This window comes from Sphaeramia orbicularis, chromosome 6 (genome assembly GCF_902148855.1).
Source record: "Sphaeramia orbicularis chromosome 6, fSphaOr1.1, whole genome shotgun sequence".
Classification (NCBI taxonomy): Eukaryota; Metazoa; Chordata; class Actinopteri; order Kurtiformes; family Apogonidae; genus Sphaeramia; species Sphaeramia orbicularis.
In genome coordinates this window covers 10,314,228-10,335,491 of record NC_043962.1, presented here as the reverse complement: position 1 = coordinate 10,335,491, position 21,264 = coordinate 10,314,228, and the positions used below count along the sequence as shown (strand labels likewise).

General features: G+C 36.9%; 1 protein-coding gene and 1 long non-coding RNA gene across 2 annotated transcripts in view; one reads left to right on the top strand and one right to left on the bottom strand.

Annotated features, from left to right (window-relative positions):
- The window catches only part of LOC115421520 (rab GTPase-activating protein 1), a 166,044-nt gene that overhangs the window by 128,214 nt on the left and 16,566 nt on the right, over window positions 1-21,264 (bottom strand). The window contains exons 9-10 of the mRNA XM_030137443.1: window positions 18,792-18,909; window positions 6,135-6,247 (exon numbers count right to left, since the gene is read on the bottom strand). Of these exons, the coding sequence (XP_029993303.1) occupies window positions 6,135-6,247; window positions 18,792-18,909 (231 nt within the window). The remainder of the gene's footprint in view (window positions 1-6,134; window positions 6,248-18,791; window positions 18,910-21,264) is intronic.
- Window positions 18,657-19,584, top strand: LOC115421522 (uncharacterized). Its single transcript, XR_003935693.1, has 3 exons — window positions 18,657-18,667; window positions 19,409-19,411; window positions 19,458-19,584. It is a non-coding gene; the product is annotated as an uncharacterized LOC115421522 (long non-coding RNA).

Below are 21,264 nucleotides of genomic sequence, written 5' to 3'. Positions count from 1 at the left end.
ACAATTTTGAGTTGTAACCTGATTATTTAAGTACTGCAGTCATGCAACACATCAATACTGGGATCAATATTGATATCAGAAGGGAAATAAATATGACATTTCAGCAGTAATTAGCTGAATGTGAGTTAAATAATGAACAAGACAGAAACATTCCCATGTTTGTACAGAACGGACTTCGTCACCTTTATTCTGTTTTATGGCTGGAGGCTTCTACTCACTGGGGGGGGGGGGGGTGCTCCATGATTGTTGGTTGGAGCAGAGCGGGGCAGGGGGGTGCACGCACTCCGTGAATGTTGGTCGGGGATATTATTCCAAGAACAACCGGCTTCCACGACTTGCCGGGTGGCCAGTTCTTTCACACTGCGGGTTCAAGTTTGAGGCCGGAGGACCTCCAGCAGAAGGGGTTCCCCCACCGCGTCTTTTCCACGTCTTTTTCGCGAACAAGACCAAGTCTTCCCCAGGGGTTCACAAGACAGAGTGGCCCACGGTTCCGCGTACTCCCGCCCCTGCTCTGAAAAATCGATCTCATCCACTATTAATCGATTACACAAAATTAAAATGAGATCGATCTAAGATTGATTAAATCAATTTTTTAACCCAGCCCAAGGGATGAATATGTGAAATGCAAAAATTACACTGAAGATACCAATAATTTTAGTTCAGATTCCACATACAGACCAATTTAATCTCAAGTGGGTCAGATCAGTAAAATACTATCATAACAACCTAGAAATACACTGGAAATATCAAAATATTACCAAGTGTATTTTTTCTCAGTTCTAGTCCAAATATCTCATCTAGGGATGTAACGATATGAAAGTTTCATGTCACGGTTATTGTGACCAAAATTATCATGGTTATCATTATTATCGCGGTATTGTTGAAATTGTGCTCAAAATGTTGAAAAAGTACTGATACACACACTGAAAGAATTTAACCAAGTTGTATTTTGAAAAAAAAAACAAAAAACAAATAAAATAATTGTTACAATGTACCTTCTGTTGCAGAAACATTCAAATATTAACCCTTAGTGGTCTGAGCCTATTTTGTTCGTTTTTCAGTCCTTTTGATTTTGCTTTTATTTACTATATAAACAAATGTTTACTATACCCATGGTTGGGATCTGTTTTTTTTTTTTTTTTTTTCAGCACAACTTCATCTATATCATCTGTCTATTATTTTTTCACTTTAACCTATTATAAAAACACAAAAGGACAAAAAACACAAAAAAATATAAAATCTGATTTGAAAAATGTATATAATTTATTCCATAAATAACACACAGATTCTTAACAAACCTTTTCAAAGACTTTAAAAGTGAATATTGGTTCCAAATATTATAGTATTATAGTATATAAAATCAAAATTGTAATAAATTAAAACTATACTCAAATATTTGACATAAAAGCAGATCTTTACATAGGCATTTTCTCCAGTAAAGTGTGGTAATCAAACACGCTTATCATGATAATTAGAATTTAAACGGTAATACTAACCGTCTGCAATTTTACCGTGGTTTATCATTATACCGGTAATCATTACATGCCTAATCTCATCACACTTAAAATAAGACAAAATCACCTAAAGAGTAACTTTTCAGTGAGATATAAGAACTTTTTAGACAGTAGATCTTGAAAATCTTATTTCAAGAAATCTTACCAAGATAATTTCACTTGTTCCATTGGCAGATTTATTTTTTATTTTTTGCTTAATTCAAGCAAAGATTATTGATTGTAGATTACTGATCCAACTATCAAACGACACGCAACATGTACATTCTATGGTGTTGTCTCAAAAACTGACAGTAAAGGACTGAAGCCAGCAGTTTCAAAAGAGTGAAAAAGGTTCATCATTCTGAACTCATAAGAGTCCATATAGAGTTTTTTAGGAAAATGTGATATATGTGCCTTTAACAACCTAAGTTTTGTTGTTTCTGTTAGTGCGGTTCAGTCATGTTGATGGCCTTGATGGTTTTATTACATTTGTCCTGTGGCTATTGATGTGTTTTTGCTCATTGGAATGTGCAGTTCATAGACAAGAAGTGTTCAGAGTTCAAACTATACTTTTGTTTGGCTTGTAAATTAAATCTAAAATTACAGAATCAAATATCCATAATTACAAGCTTCAACCTTAAGAGGAAAAAAAGTAATTAATCTTGATTAATCACAGCAAATTTCATGTTAGTTTTTTTATTTTTTTTGAAACTTGACAATCTTGGGTACTATGGACACCAAGACAATGTGTTAGTATGTTATTTTGAACACTAAATATTAGGCCTGTAATGGTACACGTACCGAACCGAACCGTTTTGGTACACACCTGTTCGGTTCGGTACACAGCTGTACCGAAACAGCACAGTATGTTGAGAAAAAGAAAAAGTAACTAAAGACACTGTTCAATGCGGAACTTTAAATCTGCACAAGTTCTACATGGACATATTGAAGGACGTGCACATTGACCCGAAATACAAAATAGCAGCTGATATAAAGTAAAAAAAAAAAATATATATGATGTGAACCTGGAAAGAAGAGACTGAAGACCCTCCACCATCATTACAGTCCAGTTTGGGATCAGTTCAGGTTCAGGTGAAAGACAACAACGAGGAAAAAGACGTTAACAAGGCGGACGTTGTTTGGCCCCCAGGAACTACGGTAGTTCTAAAACACTTAAACTTGCTCTGTCTGTCTGTCTGTCTGTCTGTCTGTCTGTCTGTCTGTCTGTCTGTCTGTCTGTCTGTCTGTCTGTCTGTCTCTCTCACACACACACACGCTGTATAACAGAGGAATAGAACTCGTAGTTGGACGTTGAAAGTATATAAAGTTTCGCTTTCGTTTCACACCAGCGTTTGTTACGTTAGTTATGGCCTCCCACCCCCCGGCTCCGACCAAAAAAAACATCCCCCCGACAAATCGCACCCTGCACACACGTGCGCACGTACACACAGTGTCCTAAACAGTTTGTTCTCTGTCCTAAATAAATAATTTGATTAATTTTTTGTTGTCAATGTTGCTCCTCAGTTTGTTTAAAGAGAATATCAGTTTGTCCTCTTGTTAATGTTGCACTTCAGGTGGAATTTTTATGTTATTTTTATGCAGAATGTGAACTGACAGAACTGTGATTAGATTTTTGTTGTTTGTTCAAAACTACCTGTTAGGGAAAAGTGCAATACTAATGTTTAAAACACATTTAGTAATATTAATAATTAATTTTATTTTCTATTTGATTTATAGCAGCAGAATTATATTCCTGTTTGTCTATATTCAAATTTTTTTTAAAAATTGGAGGAAAATTTTTCAAAAATTCATAAATGCATTGAAAACATTTTGAGGGGTTTTCTTGCCTCCCGAACCGAAAAAAACCGAACCGTGGCTTTCAAAACCAAAAACGTACCGAACCGAAAATTTTCTGTACCGTTACAGGCCTACTAAATATGTGTGTGTGTGTGTGTGTGCTGGGGGGGGGGGGGGGGGCATCTCTACTAGCTTCACGATTTGATTATGACTGACCTGTCAACGATTCCCAGTCTGTAGTATTATGCAGATGCCAGTACATACAGGTGCTTTCTGCAATATTATGCAGTTGTATGCAGTCCTGTTACACATATTCCGGTAGAGGTGAGACTGTCTGATGACCAAGGTTAGGTACACCCAGCTGGCCAGTGAATGTCTGGAAGTGGCCTGTATTCACTCCTGGAGCAGTGTTCCTAGAAAAGCACATTCTAGTGTTTGGGTAAAAGGTTATGCTGAACATCTGTATGGACTTTATGTATGTAATGTAATAAATAGTGTGGGATTTTGAATGGAAACCAAGTGATAATGCTGATGATAAAGGAGAAGGGGCGGGATTAAATAAGTTATACTCCCTCCCACTCCTTTTCGAATGTGCAAATGAAATCTTGTATATGTATAACTTTTGTTTTTTTCATGACTTCTTACTACCTCTTTTACTTCTAAGGACTAAGTAAGATTACTTTGTCTTGTTAGATATTCAAAATAAACTAAACAACTAAATAAATAAATAAATAAATAAACAAACAAACTAGATAAGCACTCGGAGAGCACAGACCTCTGCCAAGGCAGATCAATCGCCCCCCCCCCCCCATCACCACCAACATTTAATCATTTGTTCATTGTGCCAGTTAGGGCTGTGCAATTAATCGAAATTCAATTACGATTTCGATTATTACACGCAACGATTACAAAAATTATGTAATCGAGAAAAAAACGATTATTAATTTTGAGTTGTTTTAATTCACGCGCACGCAAGCTACCATGAGCTGCTCTGCCCCGCCCCCCTCTAAGCTACTGCTGCCTGCTAGCCGGCAGGTCCACCCCAAGAGGAAAGTTGTACCTAGTGGTCTGGAAAAACGGCAAGAGAATCACAGCAGAAGTGCTTGGTAAACAAAACAGGCAAGTCAAATTCAATTGTATGGAATCACTTTGGGTTTGATGAAGACGACGAAGAGCAAAAACACATCACGTGCAAAAAGTGTTTCGTAGTTGTGTCCGCACCGACCGCTAACACAACAAACCTTTTAAACCATCTAAAGTTTTACCACCGCCACCTTTATCATAATCTTTATCTTATGAAAAACTAAAATGCATAAAAACAACTTCGTCCGCAATGCAATCTTCAGTCTCCGAATCTCTTTACGCTGCAACTCCCGTATTAACCTAACCCTAACCCGTATAACCCTAACGTGCGTATTCTATAGGGTGTCCCATTAGTCTGCATACATAGGAAAAATAAACGTTTCTTGACATAAACCATTTTTATTTATATAATATGCTCTATATGACTGCCATTTTGTTGGGAACACATTTCAATGCGTGTCCTCCACTGCTGAAGAACTATAAAGAAGAAATATATAGAAATACATGTTAGAACAATATGTATTATGTCTCCTATGTATGGAAACTTATGGGACACCCTGTAGATGGCTGATGTATACAGAAGGCCTGAACTGAAACCTCACGGCACGCCACTGAATTTACTATGTTTCATACTACATTGAACATACTTGAATTTATAATTTGCACTTTACGTGTTTTTTTTTTTTTTTTTTTTTTTTTAATTGCTACAGTTCTATGGCAAGTCTATAGCAGTTTAATTACAGTGCATTATTTGTTTACAAAAGGAAACATACTTGAATTTACAGTATACTTATTTCATTTCAAAGATTTTTTTGTTTCGTACAAAAGTGAAAATACTTTGTTTTAGTGGTTAAAAGCTTTATTTATGTTTAAAGAGTATATTTTACATTGTTTTGCAAGAAAAAAATAAACAACTTTAAGGTTAACAAATAATCGTTTTTAATAATCGTGATTTCAATTATTGCTAAAATAATAGTGATTTTTTTTTTCTATAATCGAGCAGCCCTAGTGCCAGTATCAACATTTCCTGAAATTTTCATCCAGATCCGTCCATAACTTTTTGAGTTATCTTGCACACGGACAGACAGACAAACAAATAAGCAAACAAACAGATACACAAACCAATGCCGGCAAAAACATAACCTCCTTGGCGGAGGTAAAAATGGATAATATTAAAGATTCTTTCATTATCAGCTTTAGTCTACAGTTTTTGCACTATATCACATTTTTTTAATTAGAAGTGAAGGCAACAGCTTAAATGTTATGCAATAAATAGTAAAACTTTTTATATTTCCTTACTGTTGTTAACAAGTTTTCCCTTGAGTACCTGGATTTTGTTTGAAGCTTTTCAGCGTTTTACAATCTAAAAGTCAAACTTCTGTTACAAATCTTTAAATGACGTAGATAACTGATGGAAGTAAAGCTGGTAACGTGAAAAGTAAGCATCCTACTGGGTAACTCAACATTTAACAAACAGAACAAAGTGAGAGAGGCTGGTGAACAAAGACCGACTGTTCCCTCTTTCTGAAACATTGTTCTGGGTAAACCAGAGATGTCCTCCCAGAGGTCCAAACGCCAGACACGCTGACATTAAAACCACACAACAAAACAGTGTGTGTGTGTGTGTGTGTGTGTGTGTGTGTGTGTATAACAGGCTCAGGTTCATGTGTAGTGCTGAAGGTTAAGTGATGTAGGCTGAAAGAGTTAGCCGAGTTTGAGCGACTGTCTGCTGAGTGGTCCCCGGTGGGTTTGACTGTTTACCTGCTGTGGGTCCGTGGTGGGTCTCATCCAGAACCAGGTTGTTCATACATTTCAGCTCCCAGTCTTGGAGCTCGGTATTCCACAGGGCAGGGATTAACACAGTGTACTGGGCTCTGTGGGCAGGCAAAGGGACAACAGGTAAGGAAACCAAAGCACAATCCAAGTTTCACCAGAGAAAATGAGGTGTTTAAAGGGCTCATATTTATCTAAACCAGGGGTGTCAAACTCATTTTAGTTCAGGGGCCACATTCAGCCCAATTTGATCTCAAGTCGGCCACACCAGTAAAAAAAATGACTTAATAACCCATAAATAATGACAAATCCAAGTTTTTCATTTTGTTTTAGTACAAAAAAACCCCAATTAAATTATAAAAATATTTACATTTACAAAAAAGATGTGAATAACCTGAAAAAACAGAAATTTCATTTGAAAAATTAGTGCAATTTTAACAATATTATACCTCGACTTATGATTTATACATGTACATTTACACACAGCATTACATAAACAGTTGGTAACAGGCAGAATAGTGTTAAAATTTTAGGATTTTTAGGAGTTTAGGAGGAACTAAAACTTGAACAATTTCTGCAATTTTCCACCTCTTGTTATTAACACAACTCCAGATCACAGTGGATCCATAAACGCACAAAACATTTAGTAACGGGCAGAATATTGTTAAAATTGCACATTTCGGGTTGTTCATCTTTGTTTATATTTATGTATTTATTTGCATTTTATCGTGGAAAAAACAGTTTTGTAAATGTAAATATTTTCACAGTGCAATCTTATTTTTTCACTTCAGTTTTTCACAAAGAAAATTTGTAGTTGTCATTATTTATGGGTTATTTTGTTGTTATTTTTACTTGAGATCACATTGGTCTGTATGTGGAACCTGAACCAAAATGATTTTTGACAACCTTGACTGTTCAGGTTAATTTTTGCACTTTCATCCCTCGGGCCGGAATGGAACCTTTGGCGGGCCGGATTTGGCCCCCGGGCCGCATGTTTGACACCTGTGATCTAAACCCACTTTTATTAGTCTTTGGTTCATTTATTTGTGTATGAATGAATGAATGAATGTTTTTATTATTGTGTCTTGCATACAGACATGCTCAGCCCTTCCATGGGCTTACAAGACACCATAAATACAAACCAAAGATCAAGTACCAGACAACAGGCAGAGTATATAAACAAAACAAAATACTGACCTATTTAAACAAACATATCTGCCGCTTTTTCCAGGCTTTACAAACAAATAATGCTAATTTATGTACATTTGAACTAAACAACCATTTCATCTTGTCATCATCAGTGCTCCAGAACAGATCAGGATTTCGGATAAAAAAAATTGTGTATTTGGACCCTAATAGTTCAAAAAGTTTGAATTTGAACCCTCCAGGTGCTGCAAAGCTATCTTTATATTCATTCTGGCAAAAATTGAGTGGATTTCTACAACCAGTTTTAATTCCTGCTAAATTTGTTATGTATTAGAAGTAGTTGCGTCATGACATTTGCACATATAAGGTCAAGACTTCCGATGAACATTTCTCAGAGTACGACATAACTGTTTATCAGAAGCAGCGGTTGGAAATATGTCCAAACTTCGACCCGATTACCTAAAATGTTCAGTTGTTGGTTGAACGGGACAGAGCAGCACAGCCAACAACCTGGAGGGGGCGGGGCCTGAAGTGGCTCATTTGCATTTAAAGGGCCAGCACTCAAAACCACCTTTCTGGTGTCATTACTCAGAAATAGGGTTGAAGATGGACCTGTGGAGTTGAATTAATGAAGAATTCAGACCCAAGTATAGCATTTACAGTTTATAAAGACCACAAGGATATGTTTTAAAATGCATAACTCCATTTAACCTTCTAAGACCCAGGAAATGTCAGCAAAGTACAAGCTTTTTTGTTTGTTATGAAATAAGTGCCTGTATTGGAAACATCATGAGGCAACAGTTTTTTCAGATGCAGTTTTTAAAATTTTTATGGAATGTCCTTTGTGGTGGACAATTTTCTTTTATTTTTTGTTTGTATAAAGTTGTGAAACTCTTGTCCACAAATGTGGACAGTGGGTCTTAGGAGGTTAAAGAAGCAAAATATCACTCCTTTAAGTTATGTTCCCATAAACTTGCTGGCTGTATTGAGTTTAAATGTGTCTGTTAAATGTCTGACAAAATTTGCACTAAAAAAATTTAACTGCACAATAAAAACTGTCAAACTTTTCTGTTATTACTAAATTGTTGTATGTTTTAATTTATTGTTATTACTTGTCTTTTAAAGCTGTATCCTTTCACGGTGTGTGCTGCTGACCTCTTGGCCACGTCACTTTTGTAAAAATGATCTCGATCTCAATGGGACTTTATTTGGTTAAATACATGTTTAATAAAATACATAAAAATAAAACAAATGTATCCGTGTGTGGACAAACAGGTGAATAATACTAATGTGAGCTGACAGTGACTGAGGAGACAAAGGACAGATCACATGGTGCAGGGATCCAACTCAGTACATAATGATAAATCATCACAGTGTCAAATAGATAGAGTCTGGGTGAGATTGAAAATAAACACAGATCACAGGAGAAGATGAATGAATGATACACACAGGTTTGTGATGGGACTTTTTGTCAGCTCATTTGTAACAATCTCAGATGATGGTGGAGCCCCTGGTTAAGGCCCAACGAATACCCTTATCCATATATTGTATGTCAGAGCTCACCTGTCTTAAAGCTGCAGTTCTTGATAGTTTTTTGGCATCATTGGCCAAAAAGTCCATAAGTCCATATATTATACAGGGTGGGGAAGCAGGCACTACGTCAATTGTTTTGAAACCAAACATATATTGATGTCATAATCATACCTAACACTATTATCCATACCTTTTCAGAAACTTTTGCCCATGTGAGTAATCAGGAAAGCAAACGTCAAAGAGTGTGTGATTTGCTGAATGCACTCGTCACACCGAAGGAGATTTCAAAAATAGTTGGAGTGTCCATAAAGACTGTTTATAATGGAAAGAAGAGAATGACTATGAGCAAAACCGTTACGAGAAAGTCTGGAAGATACTATTAAAGAAGAATGGGAGAAGTTGTCACCCCAATATCTGAGGAACACTTGCGCAAGTTTCAGGAAGCGTGTGAAGGCAGTTATTGAGAAAGAAGGAGGACACATAGAATAAAAACATTTTCTATTATGTCAATTTTCTTGTGGCAAATAAATTCTCATGACTTTCAATAAAGTAATTGGTCATACACTGTCTTTCAATCCCTGCCTCAAATATTGTAAATTTTGCTTCCCTACTCTGTATTTATACATTATTATCATATTATCTATATATAGATTATTATATATATTAGTAGAAACTAGGGGTGGGCAAGTTAACGCGTTATTACCGCATTAACGCATTCATTAAATAACGCAGACAATTTTTTTTATCTCACGTTAACGCCGTTTTATTATTGTTCTGCCTTTCAAGCAAGTCTTAGTTGATTTATACATACGGACTCTTATTTTGAAACTCATGCTTTTATTTTGCCGGTCCACACACCGGTGCTGTGTGTATGTGCAGCTGAGAGGAGAAAACCGGCGCACTTTACAAGTAATGCTGATGTTTAAGCTAATTTGTTTATGCAAGCAGTCGGAGATGGGTTGCTAATTCTTTATGCAGGCTCATGCTAAGTTTATGTAAATTCATTGGTTGTGTTTAGGTCTAATATGTCAACCTTTGAACTAACCTTTACTCATTTACGATGTGAATGTTGTATTAGCAGTCATTTTATCTCGATGCTAACTTGAATGGGAAAATCCATAGACACGCTAACGATTAGCATTTACAGGTTAATTAAAGATTTACAACGTCTTTTTATTCAGCAACAAAGGCTCACATCAGAGATATTTGATACTATTCATTCTTACAACAAGTGAACATAAAATACTCACAGGCAAACGTTTTTGGGGCCATACAAACAGAGTGAAAGAAACATGTCTGTTAGTTCTATGTCCGAACTAACTACGGTAACACGGAAAGGATAAAACATACATTAGTGCAACTTATTCTGACCACTTCAGGGCCCCTTTTGCTTGCTTTGAACAACTGAACATCCCATATTAATGGGCTTATTAGTATTAGTACTGATTAGTGGGCTTAAGACTCCTGTCAATCACTCACAACTGTAAATACACTGGTGGGGACATAAACATGTGTAAAAGTAGTGGTTTTTTACATGGACATTTTCATTTTAAATGTCTTCAGATAGTGGGGTTGAGAAGGACACAGTTGTTTGGAAGCACTGACGTGCAATTATTTTTATCACCGGAGTACTTCCAGTCTGGAATATCACTGAAAGGCAATACATGCCCCCCCCCCCCCCCCCCCCCCCCCAACAACTATGTGATTAATCGCGATTAATCGCAGAAAGCCATGCGATTAATCGCGATTAAAAATTTTAACCGCTGCCCACCACTAGTAGAAACATAAACATTGTTTGGTAAATCATTCTGTAAATGACAATTAACCCAAAAAGACCCAAACATCCACTATCGACCAAAACCATCTACAAATCTAAACTGTTGATCCGTTAATCCAATCAATACATGTAAATAATTGGTGTAAAATACACAATTCATCTTTTCATGGTCATCAGATATGACCCATTTGGACATTCAGAGACTCTGTAGTGAACGTGGAAACACCATTATCTTCTACAACATGGATTAACCAGTAAAACTTATGGATTTTGATCAATGACAGTGGATGGAAATGCTTGGGTTATGTTCAGTTAATGATATATTTTACTGGAAAAAGTCACTTTTTCAGCAGTTTTCTCCATTTTTGATATAATAACCCTCAACTTTAATCTGAGCTTAAATGAACGTCTACATGATCAGTGAATTAAATTTAGGAATATACATGATTTTCATTAAAAAAAAAAAACACAGAAGGTAATATTATAAACAAATGAAGATAAACCCCTTAAGGAAGTTAAATACAGAGAAAATAACATTTTAGAACTCCCACAAAAGTCACACTGGGTCCTTATGGGTTAATATACAGTATTAATATCCAGGTGCGCCTGCAGAATGAAATTATGAGGTACACAGGAAGTACAGGGACAGGCATGGAGGGTGAATATTTTGTAAGACGGGGGTGGGGTAGATAGTGGTCTGTGATTATTAAAATGAAACTGAAACTGACCACGCTTTACTATTCCTCTAACTCTCCAGGCAGCACAGACACACAGGTGCAGAGTGACAGAATCTCCGCACAGCAAAAAAGTCAACACATCAGTTACATATTGACCGATGTTGATTAATCGGTGATACGCTATAATCGGCCTGCTGATTAATCGGTTTGGCTCTAGTGTGTACAGTCATGGATAAAATTATTAGACCACCCCTTCTTTTCTTCAATTTCTTGTTCATTTTAATGCCTGGTACAACTAAAGGTACATTTGTTTGGACAAATATAACGATAACAACAAAAACTAGCTCATAGTAGTTTAATTTCAGAGCTGATATCTATCCATTTTCCATGTTTTCTTGATAATAACCAAAATCACTTCAGTTCTTACATCTATATCTATGGCATTGTACTGACAAAAACAGTGCTTTTAGACATTCCATGTTTTCTTTTCTGTCTGTTTTAGTCACATGATACACACAGGAGTTAGTACTTGATTGCATAACCACTGTTTCTGATGACTTTTGATGATCTAATAATTTTTTCCGTGACTGTATATTCCTACAAGCATTACCATGGCAACACAGACGGACCTGCAGCTTCCCTGAATTTAAGAGGCTCCAGCTGTACATCTAGTCAAAGTAATAACTACATAAGTAAATCTGAATCCCTGAACGTCAAGCTCAAAGTCATTAATCAATAAGTTCAGGAACAAACATCAAGGTGAGAGTGATTTTTATCTTTTTGTGATTTTTTTTTTTGGTGATTTAGTGATTTATTCCGAACATAAACTGAACTTAACATATATGCAAACTAGCAAAACATACATAATAATACAAATATCAAGAATCATAACAATCTTAGGCAGAAGAACAGCACAATACTTCCATTTACATGCCCAAAAAGGGGTGGGAAGAAGTGCCACTTATTTAATCCCACCCCCTCTCTCTAAAATGTTATTATATGTCCCTCTTCCTTTTACATTACTCCTCTATATTTATATATCTATTCATACACACACATTCATCCATATACACAGACATACGTTTATACATACACACAATATATAAATACACATATAATATTTTACCAATGCCTTTCTTAGTTGTGCTGGCGAATAAATAAACAAATAACTAACTACCTCAAAGAAGGAACTATATACATAAACAACAGTGAACTAGGGATGTAACGATTACCGGTATAACGATAAACCACGGTAAAATTGCCAACGGTTAGTATTACCGTTTAAATTCTAATTATCATGATCACCGTGTTTGATTGCCGCACTTTTCCAGAGAAAACACCTATGTAAAGATATATTTTAATGTCAAATATTTGAGTATAGTTTTAATTTATTACAATTTCGATTTTATATACCTAATATTTGGAACCGATATTCACTTTTAAGGTCTTTGAAAAGGTTCGTTAAGCATCTGTGTGTTATTTATGCAATAAAGGAAATACATTTTTCAAATCGGATTTTATATATTTTATATTTTTTGTGTGTTTTTTGTCCTTTTGTGTTGATATAGTAGGTTAAAGTGAAAAAATAATAGACAGATGAGATAGAAAAAAAGATACCAAACATGGGTATAGTAAACATTTGTTTATATAGTATATAAGGCAAAATCAAAAGGACTGAAAAACGGACAAAATAGGCTCAGACCGCTAAGGGTTAATATTTGAATGTTTCTGCAACAGAAGGTACATTGTTTCTGTTGGGTTTCTGTAAATTGGCTTAGAGTCTGGTTTTTGACCAACTCTATACATAAAGTGTCATGAGATCACTTTTTTGTTGCGATCTGGCAACATATAAATAAAATTTGATTGATTGAGTGATTTAATTGGTTTTCCCCTATAAGTCGCTTTGGAAAAAAGCGTCTGCCAAATGCATAAACACATTGTAACAATTATTTTATTTGGGGTTTTTTTTGTTTTTTTTCAGAATACTACTTGGTTAAATTATTTCAGTGTGTGTATTAGTACTTTTTCAACATTTTGAGCACAATTTCAACAATACCACGATAATAATGATAACCGTGATAATTTTGGTCACAATAACCGTGATATGAAATTTTCATATCGTCACATCCCTACAGTGAACATATGGTGACAATGAATAACCCTCATCCCTATATCTTGTGAAAAACATGTGTTTTTGAATTGGCTTATGTTTGAACATTCCTTGTGCTCCTCCCTCAATCGTTTCCATACATTAACACCACACACAGATATGCTAAAAGTTTTTCCTAGTAGTGCGCACCCTCTGAATTTTGAAATTAAATCTTTTAAGCTCGACGGGATTTTCCCTTGAAGAGAGCATTTCCAGATGAAACGACTACTTCTGCTGTTGGTCCCATCTTCAGCCGATAGTTTGGAAAGTGTCTTATCTGCACGGTTTAATCTGTCTGGAGAGAACTTGGAGAAGTAAAACACTTTAAAGGGTGTTCTAGCTGCCTGTTCTTCACCATTTAAGTGCTTTTTTCCCCCCCGATGTGAATGAACTTTGTATCTGTCAAATACAAAGCAAATGCCTCGAATAGATCTGTCAAAGCGTCAGTATATGCTTTGTGTAACTTAGAGGAAGGATTACATTACAAGATGTTAAAAGCGATGAGGGGACAATTTCCTGTATCGGATTACTCAGGGAAAGGTTCGTTTAAAACAAAGTCACAGTGCTGGAAACGGTGAAATGGGAAAGGGGGGGGGGGGAATCATATTGTTTCAAAATGTTCTTCAATACATAAGCCAGAAACCCCTGGTGAGTGATCGTCAGTCTGGAGCCAGCTGAGCATTATCAAAAGGTTAAAGAATAGTGGAAGAAAAAAAAACAAAAAAAAAACAGCCGAGACTTTACTGAAGCCAGCCTCGTCAGTGTGAAGTAAACAAATGATGTGTCAACCCCTTCTTGCTGAACGAGGGTGTCAATGTGTCAATGAGGATAAATGAATGAATGAAAGGAGGCCTAGAGGAGGAGAGGGGGGACGCAGAGGAGAAAATGAGAACACAGGGGAGGAGGGACGGCCCAGGGAGGTTGATGGGAATTGGGAATTGTGAAAGAGGTGGGAAACAAAAGAGAAAGACAGGCAAGGGTAGGACTGGTGGACTGGATGTGTGTGTGGACGAGCAGGAGGAAAGTGTGGGTTGAGATGAGAAAGCCAGTCAAAGTCATTTACAGATTTTTACTAAAACTGAAGTCAAGAAACGGGATAAATGTGTCCACGGAGCGTAGGAGAAGATGTTTTTTTTATATGGTGTTGGGTGTGAGGTGACAGCTGACTGACAGCCCAGAGGAGATGGACAATCACAGGAAATGGATGAACCTCTGAAACAACCATCCATCACAATGACCTATATAATAACAGAACCATACACAGGGTTTGAATTAAGCAAAAAAATATATATATATATTGAATTAAGCAAAAAAAATCTGCCAATGGAACAAGTGAAAATTATCTTGGTAATATTTCTTGAAATAAGATTTTCCAGATCTATTGTCTAAAAATAAGTTCTTATATCTCACTGAAAAGTTCCTCTTAAGGTGATTATGTCTTATTTTAAGACTGATGAGATATTTTGATGAGAAATGAGGAAAAATACACTTGGTAAGACTTAGATTTTTTCCAGTGTAGCTTTTCCTGTCCCAATTTTGGTCCTATTTTTGGCTCCAATATTTGATTAAAAATTCATTAATTTGGAACTGGCTCAGAGCTAGAGTATATCTTTTTTTTTTTTTTTGTATTTATCTGAGGTCATCATTAGATACATTCTTGGGGGAAATATGTCTAAATTTCTCTTTTTATATTGGGTCTAAAAAGCTGATAAAGTGCCAGATACCAAAATGAATCCAGTTTCATGGGAAGACCCAAATATAAATATTTTCTTTTTTTTTTACACTTAGTTTTATTCATTATTTATATTTTTGACATACACAACAAACAGCTTCAGCTTTTGATTAATCCCAGTCATAGTTCGGTGCGATACCAGTCATCAACTGTGGTGACACTGGTACAGTTGTCTTTTATAATATTGATGATGTTTTGTTTGTATTTTTACCCTGTATTTTTTAAATGTATTCTGTTTGTTGATTGCTTGTTTGTTTGTTTTTAAATAGACTCCCAAGTCTGCAAATAAAGATGATGATGATGATGATGATGATGATGATGATGATGATGAAACAGAACATAAAAAACAACAGTTGGCAACGGATATAGACATAATCTAATAAAGAAATTCAGGTTACATCAACAAAATAACAATCAAGTTACACAATTAAATGTTGAGAGCAGCAGTCTACATATCATTCCACAGGACTGAGACAAACCACACATCACTTATCCTTAAAGAAATCCAAATATAAATATTTTCATACTGTAATTGTACTTTTTTTTGCATTAAAGCTAAAAGAAAAATTTGGGGTTGTTATTATAATCATCATCATTACTGGTGTGGCCCGTCTGAGGTCGAACAGGGCTGTCTGTGACCTCTGAACTCAAATAAGTTGGACCCCCATGCCTTTAGTAATCTTTACTTTAGGCTCGAAAATTCACATTACTGGATTAGATTACTGTAGAAAACTAATTGCCCTCCTCTCCGTCTCTGTCCCTTCATAAATTAGCGTCACCTCTTTTCTACCCGTGTCCCTTTCTGCCCCCTCATTCATCTTTCATTCTTTTTACCCCACTCGCTTCTTTCCCTTTTTCTTCCACACCGTCTTCCCAGCGTAAGGGGATCCCGCCCTGGGAGACAGTCGGACCACTTAGTGTTGACTTCTAACCAAGCTTTCATAATGATGCCAAGGCAGCAACAAGGCCTTCTCAATGTGACGTGATGGCAGGCTGCCCGAGTGAACACCAGAGGTAGAACAGAATGGGACTGTCAGTGCTGCCCTTGAGTGTTCCATACGCTAAAAGCTAGAAGTGGATCAAAATACGCTGATCCTTTGTTTAAAGCTCAGAAATCGGGGCTGGCTGTACACATTTGCTCATTACATTGACACTTGAACAACACTTGGAGTGCTGTGGATAAACCGACAAAAACAGTCAGTCGAGTAGCTGTTGAACAACCCTACAGATTTGTCCTTCATAAATCCATTTGCCAGTCATTGCCGCCTGCTCATGATAAAGTACTTTATCACTGCCAAATGTGACAGGACTACGTTTGTGGAAACTACTTGGCTGCGTAAGGCCCATTTATCCAAAGTCTGCTCCACAGATCTTTGGCCAAAGTAAACAAACCGACGTCCAAACAGTGGGTCATTCTTTGTGAAATTTAAGTAGTTTGAGCGAGCTTATCTATTAAAATAAATATGATAAAGTGGATTTTAATAACTGCTGTGCACCACTTCGTCACACACACACACACACACACACACACACACAAGCTGCATACACAAACCCAGTGACCCAGCTGAGTTGCCATAACTACAGCTCCATGTCAACAAAACATGTGACGTTTATATTCAACGTAGACGGACAGAGAGACGGAGGGGTCTTACTGAAAGCAGCGTGGGATGCCATTGAAGGAACTAATTTAGCATAAAAGATGTTTAATCCACATGTACCGAACAACAAGTGAAGCAACCAAACCAAACAATGACACTTTACTTTTTTTGGAATGTCAAAACATGTCCACTCCTGATGAGCTGATTCATATTCATGAGCCGCCTGCGGTTTTATTTAGTGCCAAGTCTGAACACTCAGCTGTGAGAACTCTGCTGCGCATTCTTCAGCGGGAACCATCATTTTCACACACTGGTGATGGTGGTCTGGGACTGCATTCATGGTTCAGTTGTGGAAGACAGAATGTGAACTATTTACACCTGCCCATTGATGGATGAATATATAGAAAGGTCTAAAAATTTCAATCAATCAATCATTAATCAAATTTTATTCATATAGTGCCAAATCAGAACAAAACTTATCTCATGACACAACATATAGAGCCGGTTGGAACCAGACTCTCAAACTTAGTTGTCGTTTGCTAAAAAAGTTTTATAAGGTAATTAATATTCCAAATTATCTGCATCAAATCATGTACTAGAATACAGTGGGGACCAAAACCACCAATGAATCAACTCCAGGTATCGGCAGACTATATGAAGTCACTGAATAAAGTATAAAGCTCATTGTTTACGCACATCTGTATTATGGTATCATCAAGTTTTCTTCTTGAAACTAAAACTCAGAGCCATATTTTTTCACACTGTGTCTTATAATATTCATGTACTGCATCAGCTGATAGTTCACATTATAGTTCTATTAGCTTAGCTCTGTATTTAGACAGAAAACAGCCACAGTAAAACCACTAATCACCTCTGTTTACTGTGCGGTGTGTGTTGTCAATAGCTGAACTAAAGATCTGTTTGAAATCGTCCAAACAAGGTCAGAACTGTTGCACATTAGTCTGACAGATACTTGACAAATATAACTAGAAAAGCACCTCCGCCAAGGCAGATCCCGCCCCCCCAATCACCACCAAAATGTAATCATTTGTTCCTTGTGCCAGTATCAACATTTCCTGAAAATTTCATCCAAATCCATCTATAACTTTTTGAGTTATCTTGCAAACAGACAAACAAAGAAACAAAAAGACAGACAGACAAACCCTGATGAAAACATAACATCTGCCGTTCCTTGGTGGAGGTAATAAAATTAAATAACTTTATACCTTCAAAAGCCTCATAATATACCTCACCTGTGTAGAAGAAACGCTGCCATTTCAGCATCAAACTCCAAAACAGTAACAGTGCTTCGAACTTTTATCCCTTTGCTATGTTCTCTCACTCTAAAAGTTGTTTCTTAATGGTTCTCATCCCATATGATCACTTTCTGATGATTAGGTCAAAGTCTATGTAAGGGTAGAGACTGCGATCTGGTAGGATCGGCGATTCTACCAGTAGAGACTCCGATCGTAGTCTCTACCAGTAGAAACTCTGATCAGAGTCTCTACTGGTAGAAACTCCGATCCTGCCAGTAGAAGGGTTAGGGTTAGGGTTAGGGTTCGGATTGGAGTTTCTACCAGTAGAGACTCTGATCGGAGTTTCTACTGGTAGAGACTACGATCGGAGTCTCTACTGGTAGAATCGCCGATCCTACCAGATCGCAGTCTCTACCCTGACATCTACATGGTAATAGTTTTCATCAGTATGGGAGACCGGGAGAGTGACTCCCTCTAGTGGTCACACAAATCCAAAAAAAAAACAAAACTCTGCAGAAACGCCAGAAAAAAGAGAGTGTCATGGTATCAGTAATGCCACAATAACCAAATGAAGAAACACACACCAGTCCTTCACATAGTGAACAGTGCTCATAGTTCTGTGGTAAATAGACTGAAAATGTTGACTCTAGGTGGTAGATTGAGACTTTGTTAATTATTTTTAGTAGTTAAATTCTAAAATAAAGTGCTTTGATTCCATCTTTTTTCTAACTCTTCACTAACAACAGATAACTTATCACTAAATGTGACTGTACTCACATGTCCACAGGTACTCTGAGCAGCAGAGGTAACACAGCTCCCTCATCATTCAGGTCCAACAGTCGAGGCTCGAGGAGTTCAATGATGGTCAGAGCGGTGCGGAACACAGCGGACAGACCTGTGGAAACAAACAAGACCCTGTAGTCGTTTCTGGAACATTACAACAAGTTGATGGGAATATGTATCAGGGCTCCTACAAGTTAAATTTAAGCCTTTTTAAGATGACTTAGAACAGAATTTAATGCCCATCTCACAGCCTGGTTTTCTCCAACCAGGCATTATTAAATTTGTACTTTTCATTTGCAAGTTGACCCTTAAAAGTTCCCAAAGTCAGCTTTCCCAGGCGAGTAACAGCTGCACATGTTGGCCTAAATGTTCTGCGATCATTTCTCACCGGGGGCTGCGAAGTTAGCGATAACTGGTTCCTAATTTTAGTATAAATTATCAGGTTGGAACGGGTGGAACTGAGTCGACTAATGTTACAGGAGGTCCTCGGGTTACGAACGAGTTCCGTTCCTACGCTGGCGACGTAACCCGAATTTTCGCGTAAATCAGAATGAACCCTTTAATACCCCCTAAATACCTAATACTAGGTGGCTGGAGAAGAAGGAGGGGAGGCTGTGAGAGCTGCTGCTGGGGAATCCGGATTATCTGGAGGGGTAGCAGGTGCAGGATCTTCTGTAGACGTTGAAGGTACGGGTTCTACTGGCCTCTCCACCTTGGTGAAGTACTTGGAGATGTCCGTCTGGAAGGAAATCTTCCTCTTTTCCTCCCAGATCTCACGGTAGCACTGTACACTGTCCATCACTCCCCTTGAAGCTTTCAAAAATCGTTCCATATTGGGATCCTCTGCGGACGAGACTCAGGCGTCGTAAAGTCGAAACAGCGTAGGTCGAGTACTGCGTAACCCGAGGACCTCTTGTACTTTCTTTGCAGTTTGGACATTTAACAGACACATTTAAACACAGTACAGCCAACAAGTGTATGCCAACTTTAATACCTTACCTAGACTTTCTTTTTTAAGGTATTAAATGCAGATTTGTAAATTCAAGACGTTTAAGACCCCGTGGGAACCCTGACGCATACTCGCCAGAATGTCAAACTAATATCTGAATATTTTATTGCATGCAAATGAGGCAAAGGAGCTGTACACTGCAAAAAATGGGTGTCTAAAAACAAGATAAAAACACTAAATCTGAGGGAAAAGGTACTCAAAACAAGAGAAACATCTGTCCATGCAGCAAGAGAATTTCACTTGACATGATTTCTTGAATTAAGATAGTTAAATCTAGGAATAAGAATGTTTACGATGTATGAACACTTAAAATAAGAAACTAACTCTAAAAACAAGATCAGTTATCTAACACTAAGTTTATACTTCTTCCTACTCCTTTTCGACCATGCACATTCAGACACGCACTTGATAGATTCTGTTCATTTAAATGTTATTTTGTTTTTGTCTTATTTTGCTTTGTTTTGTTTCTTTGCATGTTCAAAATAAATAAATAAAAAACAAATATCAAATAATACTTCTAAATCTAAGAGTTTTTTTAATCTTGTAAGAACCAGATGATTTGCAGTGTAGAAAGAGACAAAATAAAAAAGAAACAGACTTTAAACTAAGGTTTTGTCTAAAAATCAACTTAATGCTGTGTTCACACTGCACAGTATATCGTTTGAGCATCATCATCGCAATGTACGTGTGCGCAATAGTCACATCGCAGGTCCTGCGATGTAGGAGGCCAATGAACTCAACGTGTTCTCATCTAACTTCAACCTGGGTACATGACACACAGTGCATGCAGCGATCCACCAATCACAATCGTTCTTAATCAGTTTGCTGAAGCAGACCACGCCCCTGCACATGGAGTGAGTCACTGATAACAACATTAGTCGCTTTTCCATTGACCCTCAAATTGCGCAAATATAACTTGCGTATAAAAATTTACCCAATGGAAAAACGACAATTTCACCAAAAGTCTCATTTTTTGATTAAAAGTTTTTGCGCTGGCAAGAGGTGGTTTTTCGGGCGTAGCGTAAATGGTATATCACACAAAACTGCAATGGAAAGACCTTTTTTTGCAACTAGAGTCAGGTGAATTAAAAAAAAATGATGTTGACGAATGTTACAAGCGAAGAAGAAACATGTTGTTGTATGTGTGAACACACCAGGAAACCCAATCATTTTTTAATTTAGTACGAGATAGAGGGGTAATATATAATAATAATGAATATATCTGTAAATCAACACCATATTTACGTTCGTTGCCATGTTTATGGAATGACTTCTCGTGTCATCTCGCGATAATAAATAAACAAATCATCGCATTTGTGGTTTAACGGAAAAACCGATATGCCGCACTTCTGTTTTTTCGACATTTGGTAAATATTGGTGAAGTTTTGCGCAGATGTCCAATGGAAAAGCGACTACTGAAAAATAAGCAACGAACAAGAGAAAAATCACTGAAAATGA